At 57.4% G+C, this 15,138-nt stretch overlaps 7 protein-coding genes across 7 annotated transcripts; 4 read left to right on the top strand and 3 right to left on the bottom strand.

The window, feature by feature from the left end:
• Positions 1-195: 195 nt before the first annotated feature.
• ACA1_015370 (uncharacterized protein) lies at positions 196-1,002 on the top strand (the record flags this gene model as incomplete). Its single annotated transcript, XM_004334074.1, is given in 4 exon segments — positions 196-300; positions 427-450; positions 467-877; positions 961-1,002. 4 exon segments carry the CDS (start codon positions 196-198, stop codon positions 1,000-1,002), a joined length of 582 nt encoding a protein of 193 aa, XP_004334122.1.
• A 227-nt stretch (positions 1,003-1,229) lies between these two features.
• ACA1_015360 (uncharacterized protein) lies at positions 1,230-2,978 on the top strand (the record flags this gene model as incomplete). The annotated part of the gene is made up of 5 exons (XM_004334073.1): positions 1,230-1,620; positions 1,767-1,955; positions 2,047-2,207; positions 2,315-2,548; positions 2,667-2,978. The coding sequence occupies 5 exons, from the start codon at positions 1,230-1,232 to the stop codon at positions 2,976-2,978; spliced, it is 1,287 nt and encodes a 428-aa protein (XP_004334121.1).
• An 84-nt stretch (positions 2,979-3,062) lies between these two features.
• Positions 3,063-4,854, bottom strand: ACA1_015350 (dihydrodipicolinate synthetase, putative; the record flags this gene model as incomplete). The annotated part of the gene is made up of 9 exons (XM_004334072.1): positions 3,063-3,229; positions 3,301-3,415; positions 3,508-3,630; positions 3,738-3,914; positions 4,027-4,077; positions 4,140-4,259; positions 4,339-4,455; positions 4,557-4,670; positions 4,819-4,854. The coding sequence occupies 9 exons, from the start codon at positions 4,852-4,854 to the stop codon at positions 3,063-3,065; spliced, it is 1,020 nt and encodes a 339-aa protein (XP_004334120.1).
• An 89-nt stretch (positions 4,855-4,943) lies between these two features.
• Positions 4,944-7,141, bottom strand: ACA1_015340 (uncharacterized protein; the record flags this gene model as incomplete). Its single annotated transcript, XM_004334071.1, has 8 exons — positions 4,944-5,240; positions 5,316-5,488; positions 5,580-5,670; positions 5,743-5,862; positions 5,956-6,039; positions 6,115-6,199; positions 6,299-6,414; positions 6,488-7,141. 8 exons carry the CDS (start codon positions 7,139-7,141, stop codon positions 4,944-4,946), a joined length of 1,620 nt encoding a protein of 539 aa, XP_004334119.1.
• A 513-nt stretch (positions 7,142-7,654) lies between these two features.
• Positions 7,655-9,006, top strand: ACA1_015330 (CBS domain containing protein; the record flags this gene model as incomplete). Its single annotated transcript, XM_004334070.1, has 7 exons — positions 7,655-7,768; positions 7,850-7,981; positions 8,041-8,110; positions 8,173-8,291; positions 8,366-8,518; positions 8,602-8,697; positions 8,767-9,006. 7 exons carry the CDS (start codon positions 7,655-7,657, stop codon positions 9,004-9,006), a joined length of 924 nt encoding a protein of 307 aa, XP_004334118.1.
• A 162-nt stretch (positions 9,007-9,168) lies between these two features.
• On the bottom strand, positions 9,169-9,568 carry ACA1_015320 (uncharacterized protein; the record flags this gene model as incomplete). The annotated part of the gene is made up of 3 exons (XM_004334069.1): positions 9,169-9,252; positions 9,349-9,468; positions 9,542-9,568. The coding sequence occupies 3 exons, from the start codon at positions 9,566-9,568 to the stop codon at positions 9,169-9,171; spliced, it is 231 nt and encodes a 76-aa protein (XP_004334117.1).
• A 1,059-nt stretch (positions 9,569-10,627) lies between these two features.
• ACA1_015310 (RhoGEF domain containing protein) lies at positions 10,628-14,588 on the top strand (the record flags this gene model as incomplete). Its single annotated transcript, XM_004334068.1, has 18 exons — positions 10,628-10,766; positions 10,860-10,948; positions 11,026-11,110; positions 11,208-11,284; positions 11,356-11,463; positions 11,539-11,634; positions 11,731-11,838; positions 12,041-12,156; positions 12,262-12,313; positions 12,398-12,505; positions 12,581-12,710; positions 12,793-12,940; positions 13,024-13,117; positions 13,196-13,279; positions 13,366-13,448; positions 13,521-13,567; positions 13,652-13,738; positions 13,888-14,588. The coding sequence occupies 18 exons, from the start codon at positions 10,628-10,630 to the stop codon at positions 14,586-14,588; spliced, it is 2,352 nt and encodes a 783-aa protein (XP_004334116.1).
• Positions 14,589-15,138: the final 550 nt, after the last annotated feature.

Here is a 15,138-nt window from a genome sequence, read left to right as displayed (position 1 = left end):
GTTGAGCCTCACCCGCCTTGTCCGGTTGGTCGGATTCGTGCAGACGTGTCACACCAAACCAAGTTTCCATCACGACCGACCAAAGACGGCTGGCCGATCGCACACAAAGCTCGACCTGCTCACCACTTTCCTCATCGCCGACGCCGCCGCGACGAGCAAGCAAACATCACTGCACCACACAAGCAAACAAGCAGGATGACCTCCAGCATCACGATGAACCCGACAACCACCGAGCTGGTCTCTCCCACCTCCTCCGACCACCGCCTCCGCAAGAGCGCCTTCGAGTCGAGGAGGCGCATGGTACTCGCCATCACTCTCGGTACTTCTTCCCCTCCGTGTGTGTGTGTGTGTGTGTGGCGACAATGTGTGCGGTCGGAGGTGTGTGCGGTCAATTGGACCTGACTTGTTGGCGTGTGTAGGGCGAAGGGCGAGGGAGGTGAGTACGCCGAGGTACGTGCGGGAGCAGGAGGAGGCCCTGCAGCACCTCCAGACCGAAGCCGAGATGGCGGAGGAGGAGGCCCGCAAGCTCGAGGAGGAAATCCGACGCATGGAGGAGGACCTCGACGACACGGACGATGATAAGGATGAAGATGATGAAGAAGACGATGACTACAACGAGCTCGACCATGAGGACAGCGACTATGATGAAAGCGAAGACGAGGTTGAAGAGGAGGAAGAGAGCGATGATGATGATGAAGACGATGATGAGGAAGGGCAAGGCGAAGACAGCGAGGAAGTTGAAGTGGTGGTCGAAGAGAAGGAGGAGGAGGAGAAGGTCGACAGGGACATCAGTGCCGAGGTCGCCCCCGAGCAGCAGCAGCAGCAGACCCCAGTTCGGAAGAGGTCCCGCGGCAACAACCTCATCAAGGAGATGCTGGTACCCCGCCACCGCTTCACCCTGATCGTTCTGCAAACATGGAGGGGCAGCTGAGACTAACTCTTTGTTTGACCGACCAACAGAGGAGCAGGCGATCTGGCAAGACCGAGTCGGTCCAGTGCTGAGTTCGCGCCCGATAGACGTCCCCCACTCCTCCCCTCCAGACTCGCACCCCGACGCCGATGGCTACGGGGGAGCGATGCCCAACAACGACTACGGCCACTTGATCAACCACGGTTAACGTTAGAGAACACAACCACAAGACACGGCCGTCATGTAAATAAATAGTTCACCACTGCATGTTGGTTGTATGTGCTGCGCACACGGCATTCTACTATTTTTCCCCTCACACATGACAGCGGACCGCGAGGGCTGGGAGGTGGTGGTTCGCTGGGAGGGCGAGGACTGGCGAGTCGGGGTGTGGCGAGACACGACGGTGGGCCAGCTCAAGGTGCTCCTCGAGGCCCTCCACGAACCTCGGCTCCTGCGGCCCAACGCCCAGCTCCTGGTACTGGTCGACGACGGGTCCACCACCACCCCTCACGCAGAGCTGGAGGACCACGCCCCCCTGCGCCAGTATGGCCTCTTGCTCGAGCCCACCGCCACCACCTCTGCGGTCCCTTTCCTGCGCGCAGCTGCGGAGGAGGACCGCTCGACGCCCTTCGTCCGCCTCTCCGTCCGCGACGATGCGCCGGACTACCCACTCTTCCCCATGCCCTGGCTTTGCGAACTCACCGAACCCCGTACCCCCGTCTTACTTATCAACTCCGATCAATCACACGACACCACCGCACACACTGCGCACTGCACACGTCGTACGCATACGACACGCCCACGGAGCAGCATAGCACTTACATGCGACGCACACTACACCATGGTGCACATGCAGTGTTGCCCGAGAGCAGAACACGGATTGCGCACCAGTTCAAGCAGTTGCTGCAGCTCCAACACACGTCGAGGTTTGGGACCGACCAGTTCGCCCCCAGCGCATCCGGCCTCACCCTGTGTGAGGTCGACACCACCACCTACCGGCGCTTTACCTTCTTCATCAAGCCCCAACCGGGCAGCGTTTACGCGTGTGCGTGTGCGGTCGTGCGTGTGCGGTGTGTGCGGTGGTGCATTTGTGTAGCTGTACCAACCATCTTCGCGTGATGCTCTCCCTCCCATAGGTTCGAAGATTGCTGTGCGCGTCCACCTGGCCCGCCAACATCCCGCCGAGCCTCTCCGACTGCAAGTCCTCACGCCCATCCACCACCCCTTGGTCGCACCCGACGGCCGCGTGGCCCTCTACGACCAGGAAAACAACTGTTCGCACCCATGCCTCGTGCTAGTGACTGAGCTGTTGGCTGTGTAACGAAAGTGTTGCCTTCTTCTTCATCTTCTCAATCAACAGGCTTCCGCACGTTGTCGATGCCGCACGTAGTGGGAGTGTTGCAGATGTTTCGGGAGCAACTGCTGGTCTTGGACTACTCCCACCTACGAGAGGCGTGCAGCGAAGCGCCCGAGCTGCAGAGGGCCATCGACGCGTGGACGGCGGACCCCGCGGGGCAGGCGAGCAAGGCCAGAGCCATCGCGAAACTGTTGGCGCAGCCCGGCCCGGTGGTCATCGACGAAATGATGACCAGCCCCAGCTCGCCCTGGGTGAAGAAACTCATGGGCTTCTTTCCCGAGGTGCGACAAGACGGCGTTTGCCCCAACTGCACTGATCTAACTCGACACACACCGCACACCGCACACACACACGCACACCACACACACACACACACACCGCACACGCACACGCACACAGTGCCAGCGCGAAGTGCGGACGCTGCTGATGATGGCAGCCAGGGACGCGGAGACGGGGGACGCCAAGCACTCGGCGTCCAGGCTGTGCGACCTGCCGCGCGAGCTGATCGTCGCACTCGTGCTCGACCTGATACGGCTCCACGTCGCACAACTGCGCGGCGACGACTGCCAGCGGCTGCGGTCGTCGGTCGTCGTCGCCGCAAGCGGGCTGGGGTACCCGGATCTGCCGCCGGACTGGCAGGACCGGATCCTGCGGGCCTTCCCGGCACGAAGGCTGGCTTACCGCTATCCGGGTCCACTGAAGGACTGGTGATCACGCTTCATTGCACTGCACTCTCTTCACAGCTCTCTTTTTGCGACATTGTTGGCATACCTGAGGGGTGGGTGGGGATGGTGACTACAGCTTCAAGCCGAGGTGGCCAAGGTCCTTGCCGGTGCGCTCGAGTACGGAGACGAGCACCTGCGCCCTCTCGTCGGACAGCGAGCGCAGCGGTCTGCGCGGCACTCCGCCGCGGTACACGTTCGACAGGTCCAGCGCACGCTTCATTCCGGGTGTGCCAAACTCTGCCGCACATGGGAGCAGCCGTTAGCAGCCAGCGACAACGCCGCAGCAGCGAACAATGGGAGAGCAGTACCGGCGGTGATCTTCTGGTTGAGCTCGACGACGGCGTGCTGCACCTTCTGGCACTGGTGCAGGAGGTGGGGCTGGGCCTCGGCCGCGTGGAAGTCCTTGTAGAGCTGGCTCAGCACCTGGTCGTAAAAATGCACCGCGTGAGCCTCGATTGGCGACACAGCCAAGAGGCCTGAGAGAAGAGGGCAAAGAAGAGCTGAGGCCAGCGCACGTGTGGGATGATGTTGGCCAGCGCCATCACGCCGCCGTCGGCTCCGACGGTGAGCGCGGGGAAGAAGTAGCTGCCCGACCCAGCCAGCACCGAAAACGACTTGCCCTTGCTCGCGAGCGGGAGCTGTGTGTGGTACAGCAGCAACACGAGACTGGAGTCAGTCCCCGTGCACTGGACAAAGCCGATCGCACACAACAAACAAAGAAGGAGGATGAAGAGGCGGGTGTGACCTTGACTTTCTGAACGATTTCGGTGAGCTGCACGATGTTGCCGGAGGTGTCCTTGATGCCGACGATGTTGGGGATCTCGGCCAGGTCGCGGATGAGGGGCACGGTGAAGGCCACGCCGCCGGCCATCGGCGGGACGTTGTACAGGATGATCGGCATGCCGCCCACGTTCTTCGCCACCTACTCCCCCGAAGCCGGTTAGGCGAACATGTGTAAATATTTCTGTACATATGTAGATAATGTGATAATATGCGTGTATTACGACATATTCACATGTGGCTCGGTGCCTTACCTCGGTGTAGTGATGCTGGAGGTTGTTCTGCATCGTGTTGGTGTAGTAGTACTGGGGGGGGGAAAGAGTGTGAGCGACAGGCAACATGAGCCAGATGGTGGACAGCTAAGCACCGGCGTCACGAGCATGACTGCATCGTAGCCGAGGTCCTTGGCGGCGTTGGTGAGCTCAATGGTCTCCCTGGTGCTCACACAGCCGGTGCCAGCGATCAGACGCAGCTTGTGCCCGGTTTCCTACTCACGCAGGAAAGCCGCCATCGAGGCGGTGAGTCGCACGGTCATTCATGAACGAATGAGGGCGAGAAAGGCAGACCTGCTCCGCTTTGGCGGCTTCCAGCTTGGCCGTGCGGAGCACTTCGATCCGTTCGGCGGAGGTGAGGAACGGGAACTCGCCGTTCGAGCCCAGCACCACCAAGCCCGAGAGTCCGTTCTGCACCGGTGGTCCATTCGCTTCCAAGTTCAGTGCGAGCGCTTGACCACTACTCGACGTAGTCATGGCCTTGAATACCACCAAATGGCCATATACGGTACCTCCTTGCGAGCGTAGCGCTGCACGTTGTGCGCCAGAGCGGCGTGGTCGACGTCCTCGGTGCCCTCCACGAACGGAGTGGTGATGGGCGGGAACACGCCCCGGAACAGCGGCTCCTGCCCTCCTGTAACACTCCCGAACCCCCGCTAGCCAACACCAAGGGGCCATAATCAGATCAGATCACACCTTTGGACGAAGATAAGAACACGAACGAATGAAAAGGGAAAGGAGTGGTACCACAGCAGCGAAGCCGCAGCTACGAACCGAAGAGGTGAGGGCAAGGCGGTGCGACAGCTTCATGACCCGGGTACAGACAAAAGGAAACGAAAGAGAAATGCTAAAGGAAATGGAAAATGGAATTCTCGTTGTCTGGTTGGACCACGAAAGCATCAAGACTTGTAGTTGCCGCCGGCCTGGACGCGCTCGTCGTCGAGGATCTCCTTGACCTTGGTGGCCTTCCACAACGAGTGGAACTTGGCGTAGTTGAGCTTGCCCTTGAGCCACCCGAACACCAGTCGATCGAGGTTGGCCACCTCCCGCTGGCCGCCCGGTCCCTGCGGCGCCTGCAACACGTCGTCCTTGATCTGGAACAGGAGGCCCTTGTACTTGGCATCGACGGTCTTGATGGCGTCGGCGTAGGCCTTCCTGCCGCTGGCCGACGACTGGTCAAAGCACTCGGCCGGCAGCTGCGCCACCCAACAACATAAAAAGTCAGTACGGTGGCGTGTGTCGTGCGTGCGTCGTGTGTTGAGGAGATGTACATCGTTGGTGAATTGCTGCACGAGTCGAGAGATCTCGTGGATGAGCTCCTTGGTCTTCTCCTTGAGCTCGTCGAGGAAGGTGTGTATGGGCGGCGGCAGCACGTCAAGCACGTCGTCGATCGTCCCGTCAAAATATCGCTCGATGGCGATGTTACGGTTCGAGAGCAGGTTCCCTGCACAACCAAAGCAACACAATAGAATGCAGTGAGTACTACCACTAGGTTTGCAACATGACCCGAATCGACATGGAGTGAGCGTACGTACCAGTGATGAGCAGATGCTTGTCGGAGTAGAAGCGATTCTTCATCTTGGCGACAGGCAGTCCGTTCCAATAAACTACAAATCCCTCTGGCGTCTGCTCGAGGGGCGGGTGAGTGAGATGCTGCTGCAATGGAACACCGACTACTCATGTATGTCTGGTGCGCACCTCTCCGTAGAGATCGGTCCGCTTGGCCTCATTTTCGATCCATTCGTTGGCCTGCTTCAGGCTTCGCACCCCGATCGAGCTGAAGTCATAATATCGGGGTCTCGAAACCGAAGGACCCAGCTGAAGAGAGAGGTTGTCGCAGGTGAGCAGCGAGTGAGCGAGTGAGCGAGCGGCGGTGGTAAATGAACGCGCGCGCGTGACAGTGACACCAACCTGCTGCGCGATGGTGTCGAGCTGGTCCTTGGTCATCAACTCACCGGAGTGCCTGTGACGCGCTCCGATCAGGTAAAGCTTGTCCTGTTCGCCGACGACATGTCATTCGTCAGGGTACCGACACGTCGCACTAGCGCAAGAGGCAACGTCGGCAAGTACCTGCGTGTACTTATTTACAACTTGGTTCTGCTCACAGCAGAGCTCGAACAAGTAGGTCCAGCCCTGGTCGAATATCTTGAACAGCCTGCACGTGTTCAAGGTGGACATGTTTATCAGCCATCACACTCCCAGGCGCTACATAGCTATAGAGGGAGTAGTGAGTGAGTGAGAAGAGATTGGGTACTCCTGGAGAGCTTCATAGTCGTGGCCCTGGGCACGGTCTCCGAGGAAGAGGCCCCAGAAGAGCCTCTCGAACATGACTGCGGGAGTCACCATCCCAAGAGTGGAGATACGCCAGCCCTGTTACCTCGGTCATGATCAGAGGCGGGTCAAAGCACAGCCGAGTCGACATGTGAGGCGAGTGAGGCCGTACGTGGTAGTGCTGCGGTTTTCGGACCAGTCCGCGTGCGTGCTTGGGTGCCTCGCCTTCGCCCTGCTGCTGGCTGTCGGCCGTGGCCTGCAGGACGCGCGGCAGGACCTTCTTGAACCTTCGCGCCCTCTTCTCAATCAGGCTGGCCTTGCCCAGACCCTGGAACCCAGTCGTTCCGTCGCTCTCTTCCTCCTCGACGTCCTGCTTCTCCACCTCATTCGCTTCTTCTTCGTCGTCGGCAACGTTGAGCTCAACGCTGGCTTCGCTCTTGGCTGCCGCGGCGGCGGCCTCCATCTGCAGCGCCGTCTCGTAGACGGCGTCGAGGGTGGCGGGCGAGCTCCACCAGAACTGGATGCAGGTCCCGTCGGCCTTTTCGGCCATGCCGAACGTCGAGCAGTTGGCGTCGAAGACCTTGGCGCTGGCGACCGGGCACTCGGACTCTTGTTGGTTGAAAAACTTCTCGAATGGACGGCCGACGATAACCCAGCCCTCTTCAGCGATGGCAGCGGCAGCAGACCTTCGCTCAAAGATTATGCCGCGAGCCTCTTTCACCTCCTCGTTCCAGGTCTCGGTAAGGCACATCTCGTACTTGAATTGATAGAAAATGGAACCCTCCGTGAATACATTCACGCCGAAGAGGGTGAAGAAGTGCTCCATGAGGTCCTTATCCGTCCATCCTTTCTTCTCCTGGTCTTCTCCCTGATCTACCTTCTCTCTCCATAATGCCGCAGGAAAATTGCGGTTAAGATACGCACGAAGGGGCGAAGAGGTAGCGTCTACCACCTTAGATTCCATTTAATCACAGCTTTAATCGTAATCGTAATGGAATTTTACAATCGATCAATTTTTCTTGTGTTGCCCATCGCTATCAGAGAAAATATATTCTCGGAAATTAACAAAAACAGAATTATTATTGAACAAAAACAGAATTATTATTGAACAAGAAGAAAAAGATTAAGAAAATCTAGGAATGCATTCTTGTGCTCCATTTGGCGAAAATTCACCCAAAGTTGGCGTAAACTTTTGGCAAACATGCAGTGGCATTGCCGCCACAGTCGCCTCTCCTTCATGTTTGGCGGGTTCAAATAGACGCAAGTGCGATCACCACACTCATCATCCTCAACGATCGACACACAGCAAGCCTAACGCTTGAAGCCTACTACCCTCGCCATGCAACAGAACCCCACCTACGATATCCTGCACCACGCCAAGGTCAGCGACGTGATTACCCCCAAGGCCGTCATCACCCTCGACTCTGAAGACACTGTGGAGAAGGCCGTGAAGGTGAAGCACTGCCCCCAGCACGCCACTACTTGGCGTGAGTACTCTATGCCTGACTGTCGTGTATGCTGTGTATGTCGTCAGGTCTTGGCCCAGAACCACATCCAGTCTGCCCCTGTGGTCAACAGCAAGACCAACGAGGTGTTGGGCATGGTCGACATGCTCGACATCGTCGCTTTCATCCTCTCCGTCGCTCCCTCGGGCCACCAGCTTAGCGTATGTGCCCCACTCGACTCTGGTGAAGCGTCAATCGCTCACCAAATTCTTATCTGCAGGCGAACGCTCTGAAGACGATGGAAATTGCTGGCCGCGCGATGGCATTGGAGACCTTGAAGAACGTCGTCGGTATGCCCACCTTGCCTTTCAACATCTTCTCGTGCATTTCTTACCTCCATTCTTTCGAACAGACTTCTCCGGCCGCGATCCCTACGTTCCCATCACCACCAACAGCCCCCTCACCTACGCCGCGACGCTATTCCGTCAGGGCATCCACAGGCTTCCCGTGGTGGACGAGCACACCAAGGCTGTACGTGTCACGCCCTCTTCTTGACCTTTATTTGTGTGATGGCGTTACTAACGTCATATCTGCACAACATGTAGGTCCAGCACATCGTCTCGCAGTCGGCCCTGATCCGTTTCATCCACGAGAAGGACCTTCACAGGGGCCATCTCAAGGAGATCGGACACAAGACCATCGGCCAGCTCGGCCTGGGCACCGGCGGCGTCGTGTCGTCGCCTCTGCACGACTCAGTGGTACGCACCAAAACTCATATCAGCTGTGATGATACAGTGTTCACCTTGTCTAACCATTCATCCTTTCCATGCATTAGTTCAAGGTCCTTCACGCCCTCAGGACTGGTGATGTGAGCGCCGTGGCGCTGGTGAACGATACCGGCAAGCTCGCTGGCAACTTCTCCGCCACCGACCTCAAGGTACGCATTCACACGCTACAGACCAACAATCATCATTGAGCACCCCAGCTCACGCATCGAAATGAACAGGGCCTCTATGATGAGACCATGCCCAAGCTGCTCGACACGGCCGAGGACTACCTCGAGAAGTTCAGCCCGTCGTCGCTCAAGCCCGCCTGCGTGCGACTGGACACCACCGTCGCCGACGCGGTGAAGGCCATGGTGGAGGATCACGTTCACAGGCTCTGGGTCATCGATGACGACTTCAAGCCCACCGGCGTCATCACCATGACCGACCTCAACGGCCTCTTCGTCAACAAGGCCCTCTAAGCCAGAGCTTCGCCACGACATCATCACCACACCGCTGTTAACCCCCAGCCCGGCCATGGTTTTAGTAAATAAACGTTTATTTATGTGACATTGATGCACCCAGCAACGTTGGTCGCTGAGTTGTTGTGTTTGTACAAGGAGACGCGCAGATGGTCTCTTTCTTCAGGGCAAGTCGGAAAGGCTCTTCTTGGCGGGCAGGGCGCCGGGCGCGTACACGACCTTCTTGCCACCCTCAGACTTCTTGAACTGGAGAGAGCCAGCCAAGCAAGGCAGGGTGTAAGAAGAGAACACGAAGGTGGAAAGAGAACAGCAGCTGTTGAGGGAAGAGTGGGCGCCTTGTACCTTGCCGTCGTGGGCGGTGTGGCCGCCGCCGCTGTTGCCGTTGGCCTTCCAGCCGGCCTTCTCGACGGAAACGGAGGGCTTTGGCGCGGGAGGACGCACGTTCTGGGCAGCAGCTTGTTGCTGTGATGAAAGAGATGTCAACATCAACCAACATGAGCGCTCTCTTGGAAAGAATGAAGGACGGGGTACATACCTCGAACTTGCCAGCAAGAGAAGCCATGGCGATGGATTGTGGTGGGTGAGGGGACGTTGCTGAAGATGAGGCTTGTGCGACACAGCACCGTGTTCGTGTTTCCCTGCATTCGCGGATTGAGGCCACCAGCACCGCCTTCTTAACGCGGGACACGTCAGCCTGACCAGGAAGCCCCACTTTCTGTGGGCTCTACACGAAAAGAATCAACGACACCTACGACGACAAGCGCGCAGGAGGAAGCATCCATTCGATTTCAAACAATTAGAGTTAGAGTTGCCATTTTTACCATTTAATCGCTCCATCGAGAGTGGAGGAAGCATTAAAACAAGAATAGCGCAAAACAACAGAACACAAATGCGACTTGGCAGCCCTCGCGACAAGCACAAACAGGATGGAGAGAAGGAGGCAGATACGAAGAATGGCAAAACAAGATCAAGAGCAAATACGATTGCGACGGCTGCGCCAGCTGACGCCACCAACGCCAAGCACCGAAGCGTTGCGGGCAGTCACATGGGTGGCGTGCTCGTCATGCCACCCCTTCAGCCGGGCAGCGTGATGCTGCGCCCAGTCGTGATGCCCGCACCGTCCGTCGCCTCCCTTCGTCGCCGCAGCATGGAACCCCACCAACCAGCTCCGCTGCCCCACAGGCCTCCATCTACGCAATCTTCCGCACCCGCATCCGCAGTTGCTTCGCCCTCTGCCGCGGTCATCGACAGAGCCGCACAAGCAATGGTGCGTCTCAAACTACCTCGCTACTACTACTCTTGTAAGCTTGCATGCTTTGCTTGCTCACGCTGTCGGCTGCTCCTCGCTTAGCTGCAGCAACCGCCGCCGGTCGTACGACAGCCGCCGAACCGCTGGGACGGCAGCATCAGCGTTGATCGGGCGAGGGTGGTCCCGCACGCCCCGCCCTCCTTTGGCAAGGGCTCGAGCATACTACCACGCAACAGGCCGCTCCCAACGATCCCAGAAGAGGTACGCTATCGTGCTGCGCTGCTTGTAGAGGCTCTACTCGATCAACTTAAAGTGCTTCGTTCACGTCTCTAGATGCGGCCCAAGCTTGGCCCCGCACCGTCGCTGCCAGCGATGAGCACCCGCACGCCGTCCGTACAGAACTTTGCGCAGGTGATGATGGTCTCTTCGCCCGCGCTTCCGACCTCGGCCAAGCCCGACTCGCCCATCGCTCAGCGCAAGATCAACGAACAAAACCAACCCCAGCCTGCAAGTATGTTCAACGCGCTCCACTAGCCGCCTGCTCTTCTGGTAGTGAACAGGCCTGCTAATGCCTTTGTCGTTGTTGTTGTTGTGCTTCTGCTAGTGAGCAAGATGTCAATGCGCCAAGTCGCCGCAGAGGAGATCCTGAGCAGCGAACAGACGTACGTCGACCAGATCCATCTGTGCATTGAGGTACCTCTTTACCGCTCTTTGTATGCCTTTGGGAGCCCTCGTTGCTGATCGATGCACCCGTGTCCCGGAGCGTACAGAGCTACAAGAAGCCGATCCAAGCAAGCAAACTGCTGGAAGACAAGGTGGTGCGCGATCTCTTTTCCAACGTCGAAACGATATACGGTACCTCGACTTCATACTGCAAACGCCCCCCTCGCTACTCTCTGGCTCATGCTCTCCACGTTGACCGGTGGCACAGCGCTTCACGTTGACTTTCTAGCTGAGCTCAAAACGAGAATGCGACGGTGGACCTCACCAACAGAGAAAAACAGCATCGGCGACGTCATGACTCGATTGGTACGCTTAATGAGGGAGGTAAGTGACTGAGGTATAACGTCTAACGTCTCCTCCACTTCATTGCACTGCAGATCCCCTACCTGAAGATCTACCAGGAGTACATCAATAACTACGAGAACTCAATCAAAGTGCTGAACAAGCTTCTCGAGAAAAACTCCAAGTTTGTGCAATTGCTCAACGTACGCTGTCTCCTGTCGTTGCGACGTATGCTTGGCCTTGGCTGATTGACTGTCATGCTGCTGCCTGGTGCCTAGTGCCTGGGGTCTGGCTCATTCTTGGGCAAGCTCGGCCTCGATCTGTTACGAGGCGTACCGGTGCAGAGGATCACTCGCTACGTGCTTCTGCTCAAGGTACATTGTGGCTGGCAGTGGGGTCAACAAAACGCAAAGCAGTGCACACAGCGCATGCGAGCCCATCATTGATTTCGCGCCTGTGTTTCCATTTAGCAACTGCTCAAGTACACGCCTGAAGATCACGTGGACTTTGAACAACTCAGCGATTCCTACGATAAGATGTACGCACTGGCCGAATACATCAACGAGAAGAAGAGAGAGGTACCGTGTCGTTTGTGTTCAGCCCTCACTCGAAGATAAGCTTGGCTGATCTGTCATCCAACACCAGAGCGAATCGCGCACTCGACTCATGCACATAGCGCACCACCTGAGTGGTAACTTGGATGTACGTCGTCTCGTACTTGGTGAGCCGGTGTTGAGTTGCGGCGGTTGGATGGTAACTCACTTCTCCTTCACCGTTCAGCAATTGCGAGAATCCGATAGTTCACCTCAGATCGCACGGGAACACAAGTGGAAGACGGAGAGCAAGAGCAAGACCTGCGACTACTGTGGGCAGATGGCGATGGGCTCTCATTTGAGGTGTAAACACGATAGTACGGCCTCTCCCTCTTTCCCGCTTCCCTGGCGCCTGTGTTCCTGATGCCTGACGATTTCATTTCCTATCCCGTCAGTCTGTAAGTACAGAGTGCACGAAGAGTGCAAAAGCAAAGCGCCAATGTACTGCTCGGACAGAACGGTACCCCTCTAGTCGCCCCTGTCCTTCAGCGCTGTCGATGCCGCTTAGCTTCTGACTCCTTCCTTCATCCTATGATATATATAGAAGGTGAGCCTGGTGAAGCACAATCGCTATTTGATCGAGGAAGCCGAGTTCATGCACAAGATGACGCCCCTGGATCACCCGGACTCGCGTGCGAAGCTATGTGCTGCGGTACTAGCCCTTCATCAACCACCAGTCGTGCCTTCTGTCTACCACCTACTAACGGTCACTGTCCTTTTTCTACAGTTGGTTTTGGTGGTCAACGACGGGCTGGTTATTGTGCACAAGTCCGAGCACAGCGACAAGTACGCCCTGTTGGCCTTTGTGCGATGGTTCAAGAAGTCGACCAACGAACATGCTATCCTTAACGAGAATGGTACTGTAGCGCCCCACTCCGCGCACTACCCTCTTGCACACGTCATTTCTGATCGTTGTCGTTGACTTTTGACTTTTTGCAGTGACCGACACTGCCTTCTCTGTTACGGACCCTCGGTCACGCATGGTCCACACCTTCTCCACCGATTCCAAGGAGAAAAAGGAGCACGTCGTGGAGCTCGTCAGGTCGCTGATGAACAAGTGGCACACGGGCATCCTCGAGAAGCAAAGGTATGGGGGGAAAGGAATCACCAGCAGCTCCGATCCCATGGGAACAGCTTTGCACTCTCTGATCCGTTTCCTCTTGCGCGCAGGGAAACGGAGGAGGTCAAGGAGCAGTTCAAGGGCCTCACCTTCAAGATCCTCTTCACCGTGCCGGTGCACTCGTCCACGGAGAAGGAGTTCATTGTACGCACCTCTTTATTCTCCAAAACCGCATTGGTGAAAATGAAGAAGTGACTGAAACATCTGCACACGCGCGTACAGGCCTATGTGGTCGAACTTCGAATGGAGAGCGGGTCGGCTACCCTCATCAAGAGATATCGCCAATTCCTATCTCTTCACAAGAAGGTACACGCCGACCACGCTCGTTACTTTCACAAGACGACGCGATCGACTAAGCTCACCATCGCCCCTGTCTCTCGTTAATTGCGCAGCTCAAAACGCTGTACAAAAACGTGCCCAAGTTCCCGGGCAAGAAGTACGTGGGCAACACGGCACCGAGATTTGTACAGAAGCGGTACCAGCTCCCTTTCCCCTCGCCGGGTGGTCTGTTGCACCACTTTTCAGCTGACCTTGTGGTTTATCGCAGGTGTCGGCAACTTGAAGCGTATCTCAACAAGATCATCACCTTCCCTGGTACCGGTTCCACGTCTTCTCATCTCTTTCGCGTGCATGAAACTGTGTTCGCGCAATGTGCTGACGCGCGCCACACGGGTGCAGGCGCCTTCGACGTGGAGGAAGTGCGAACTTTCCTGATGACCACCATATCTTCCAAGGGCGAAGATGAAAAGGCTCTCATCAAGAGAGGTACAGCATTGCCCTCCCCCCCAGCGCACCACGCCGCTTGCTTACCTCAGCACCAACACACACACACACTCACACCACACACACCACACACCACACACACACACACACACTGACACACACTGACACACACACACACCTCGCCATTCAAGGTTGGAGCAAGGACAAGGAAAAGATTGAGGAGATCTCGCGCCAGCGAAGCAACACCGTGTCCACTTACCTGGAAACGGTGCGGCTCAGCACCTACACCCCCCGTGCCAGCGTCTACGGCTACGAACCACCGCGCAGCGTAGGCGAGGAGCCGAGCGGCGAGCGGACGCCGCCGGACCGGTCGAGCGTTGACGACTCCACCGCCACGGAGGACTCCTCCGATCCGCTCACGCAGTCGAGCGGACTGGTCCGGACCACCGCCAATCAGCCCCTGGGCGCCATCGGCCGGTTATCGCGAGGCGAAGGGGACATGTCCACCAAGGATACCGCGCTGTGGGAGCGCATGCAGCGGTCGAGCGGGCAAGTGGCACTGGCCGAGCACAACAACAACGACAACGACAACAACGACGAAGGTGAAGAAGGCGATACAGAGGCGACCACCATCAAGCCCGCGGGTAATGACAGCGACAGCGACGCCGGCCACTACGACGCCTCGGCGGACAAGCAGCGGGCCGTGGTGCTGTACGACTTTGTGGGCCAGGGCACGGAAGAGCTGGACATCGTGGCGGGCGACGTGGTCACGGTGTGGGAGCGCAGCAACGACGAGTGGTGGTTCGGCTCCGTCAACGGTCGCGACTTTGGCTTTTTCCCGAAGATCTACGTCCAGGTGCTGGGCCTCGACGATCATGGGCGACACCAGTAGGCGAGCCCCTCCATGCCCACGGAAGCAATATCTAATGAGAGGCAGATGCCCCGACCACTAAGAACACGTTCTTTTAAGCTCCGACTCACGTGCAACCAACCGGCAATTAAATTCTGGGGTTGTTGTGGGTGCTTGGACGATTTGCAAGCGTTTTTGCCGAGATTTCCGGAAATTTATTTTATGCAGACATTTGCCAGTGAGCCACACCATCTTTCTGGGCTGGGTAGACCCAACCCGGGCGTTTGCAAGCGCGTCTCTTGCACATTTCCTGGCAGACCACGCTGTCTCAACGTTCGGGGCATGTTGGTTGAACTATAAAATGCCACATGTGAGCTGCTCCATATTTTCATCAACCTCAACTCTGCACTCTACGACCAACAACAGCCACAGCCACCTACAAGTGGCCAGCAACTCGCCAACATCATCACCAGCATCACCAGCATGAAGCAGTTCATCCTACTTGCGCTCTTTGCGGCGCTCTGCGTCCACTACGCCACCGCTGATTGCAGTGTGAGCATCAAGCAAACGCTGGGCAGCGCCTGGCAGCAGG

The sequence above is a fragment of the Acanthamoeba castellanii genome, assembly GCF_000313135.1.
Source record: "Acanthamoeba castellanii str. Neff unplaced genomic scaffold scf7180000083794, whole genome shotgun sequence".
In the NCBI taxonomy this organism is placed as follows: Eukaryota; Discosea; order Longamoebia; family Acanthamoebidae; genus Acanthamoeba; species Acanthamoeba castellanii.
This window is presented reverse-complemented; position numbering and strand designations above follow the sequence as displayed.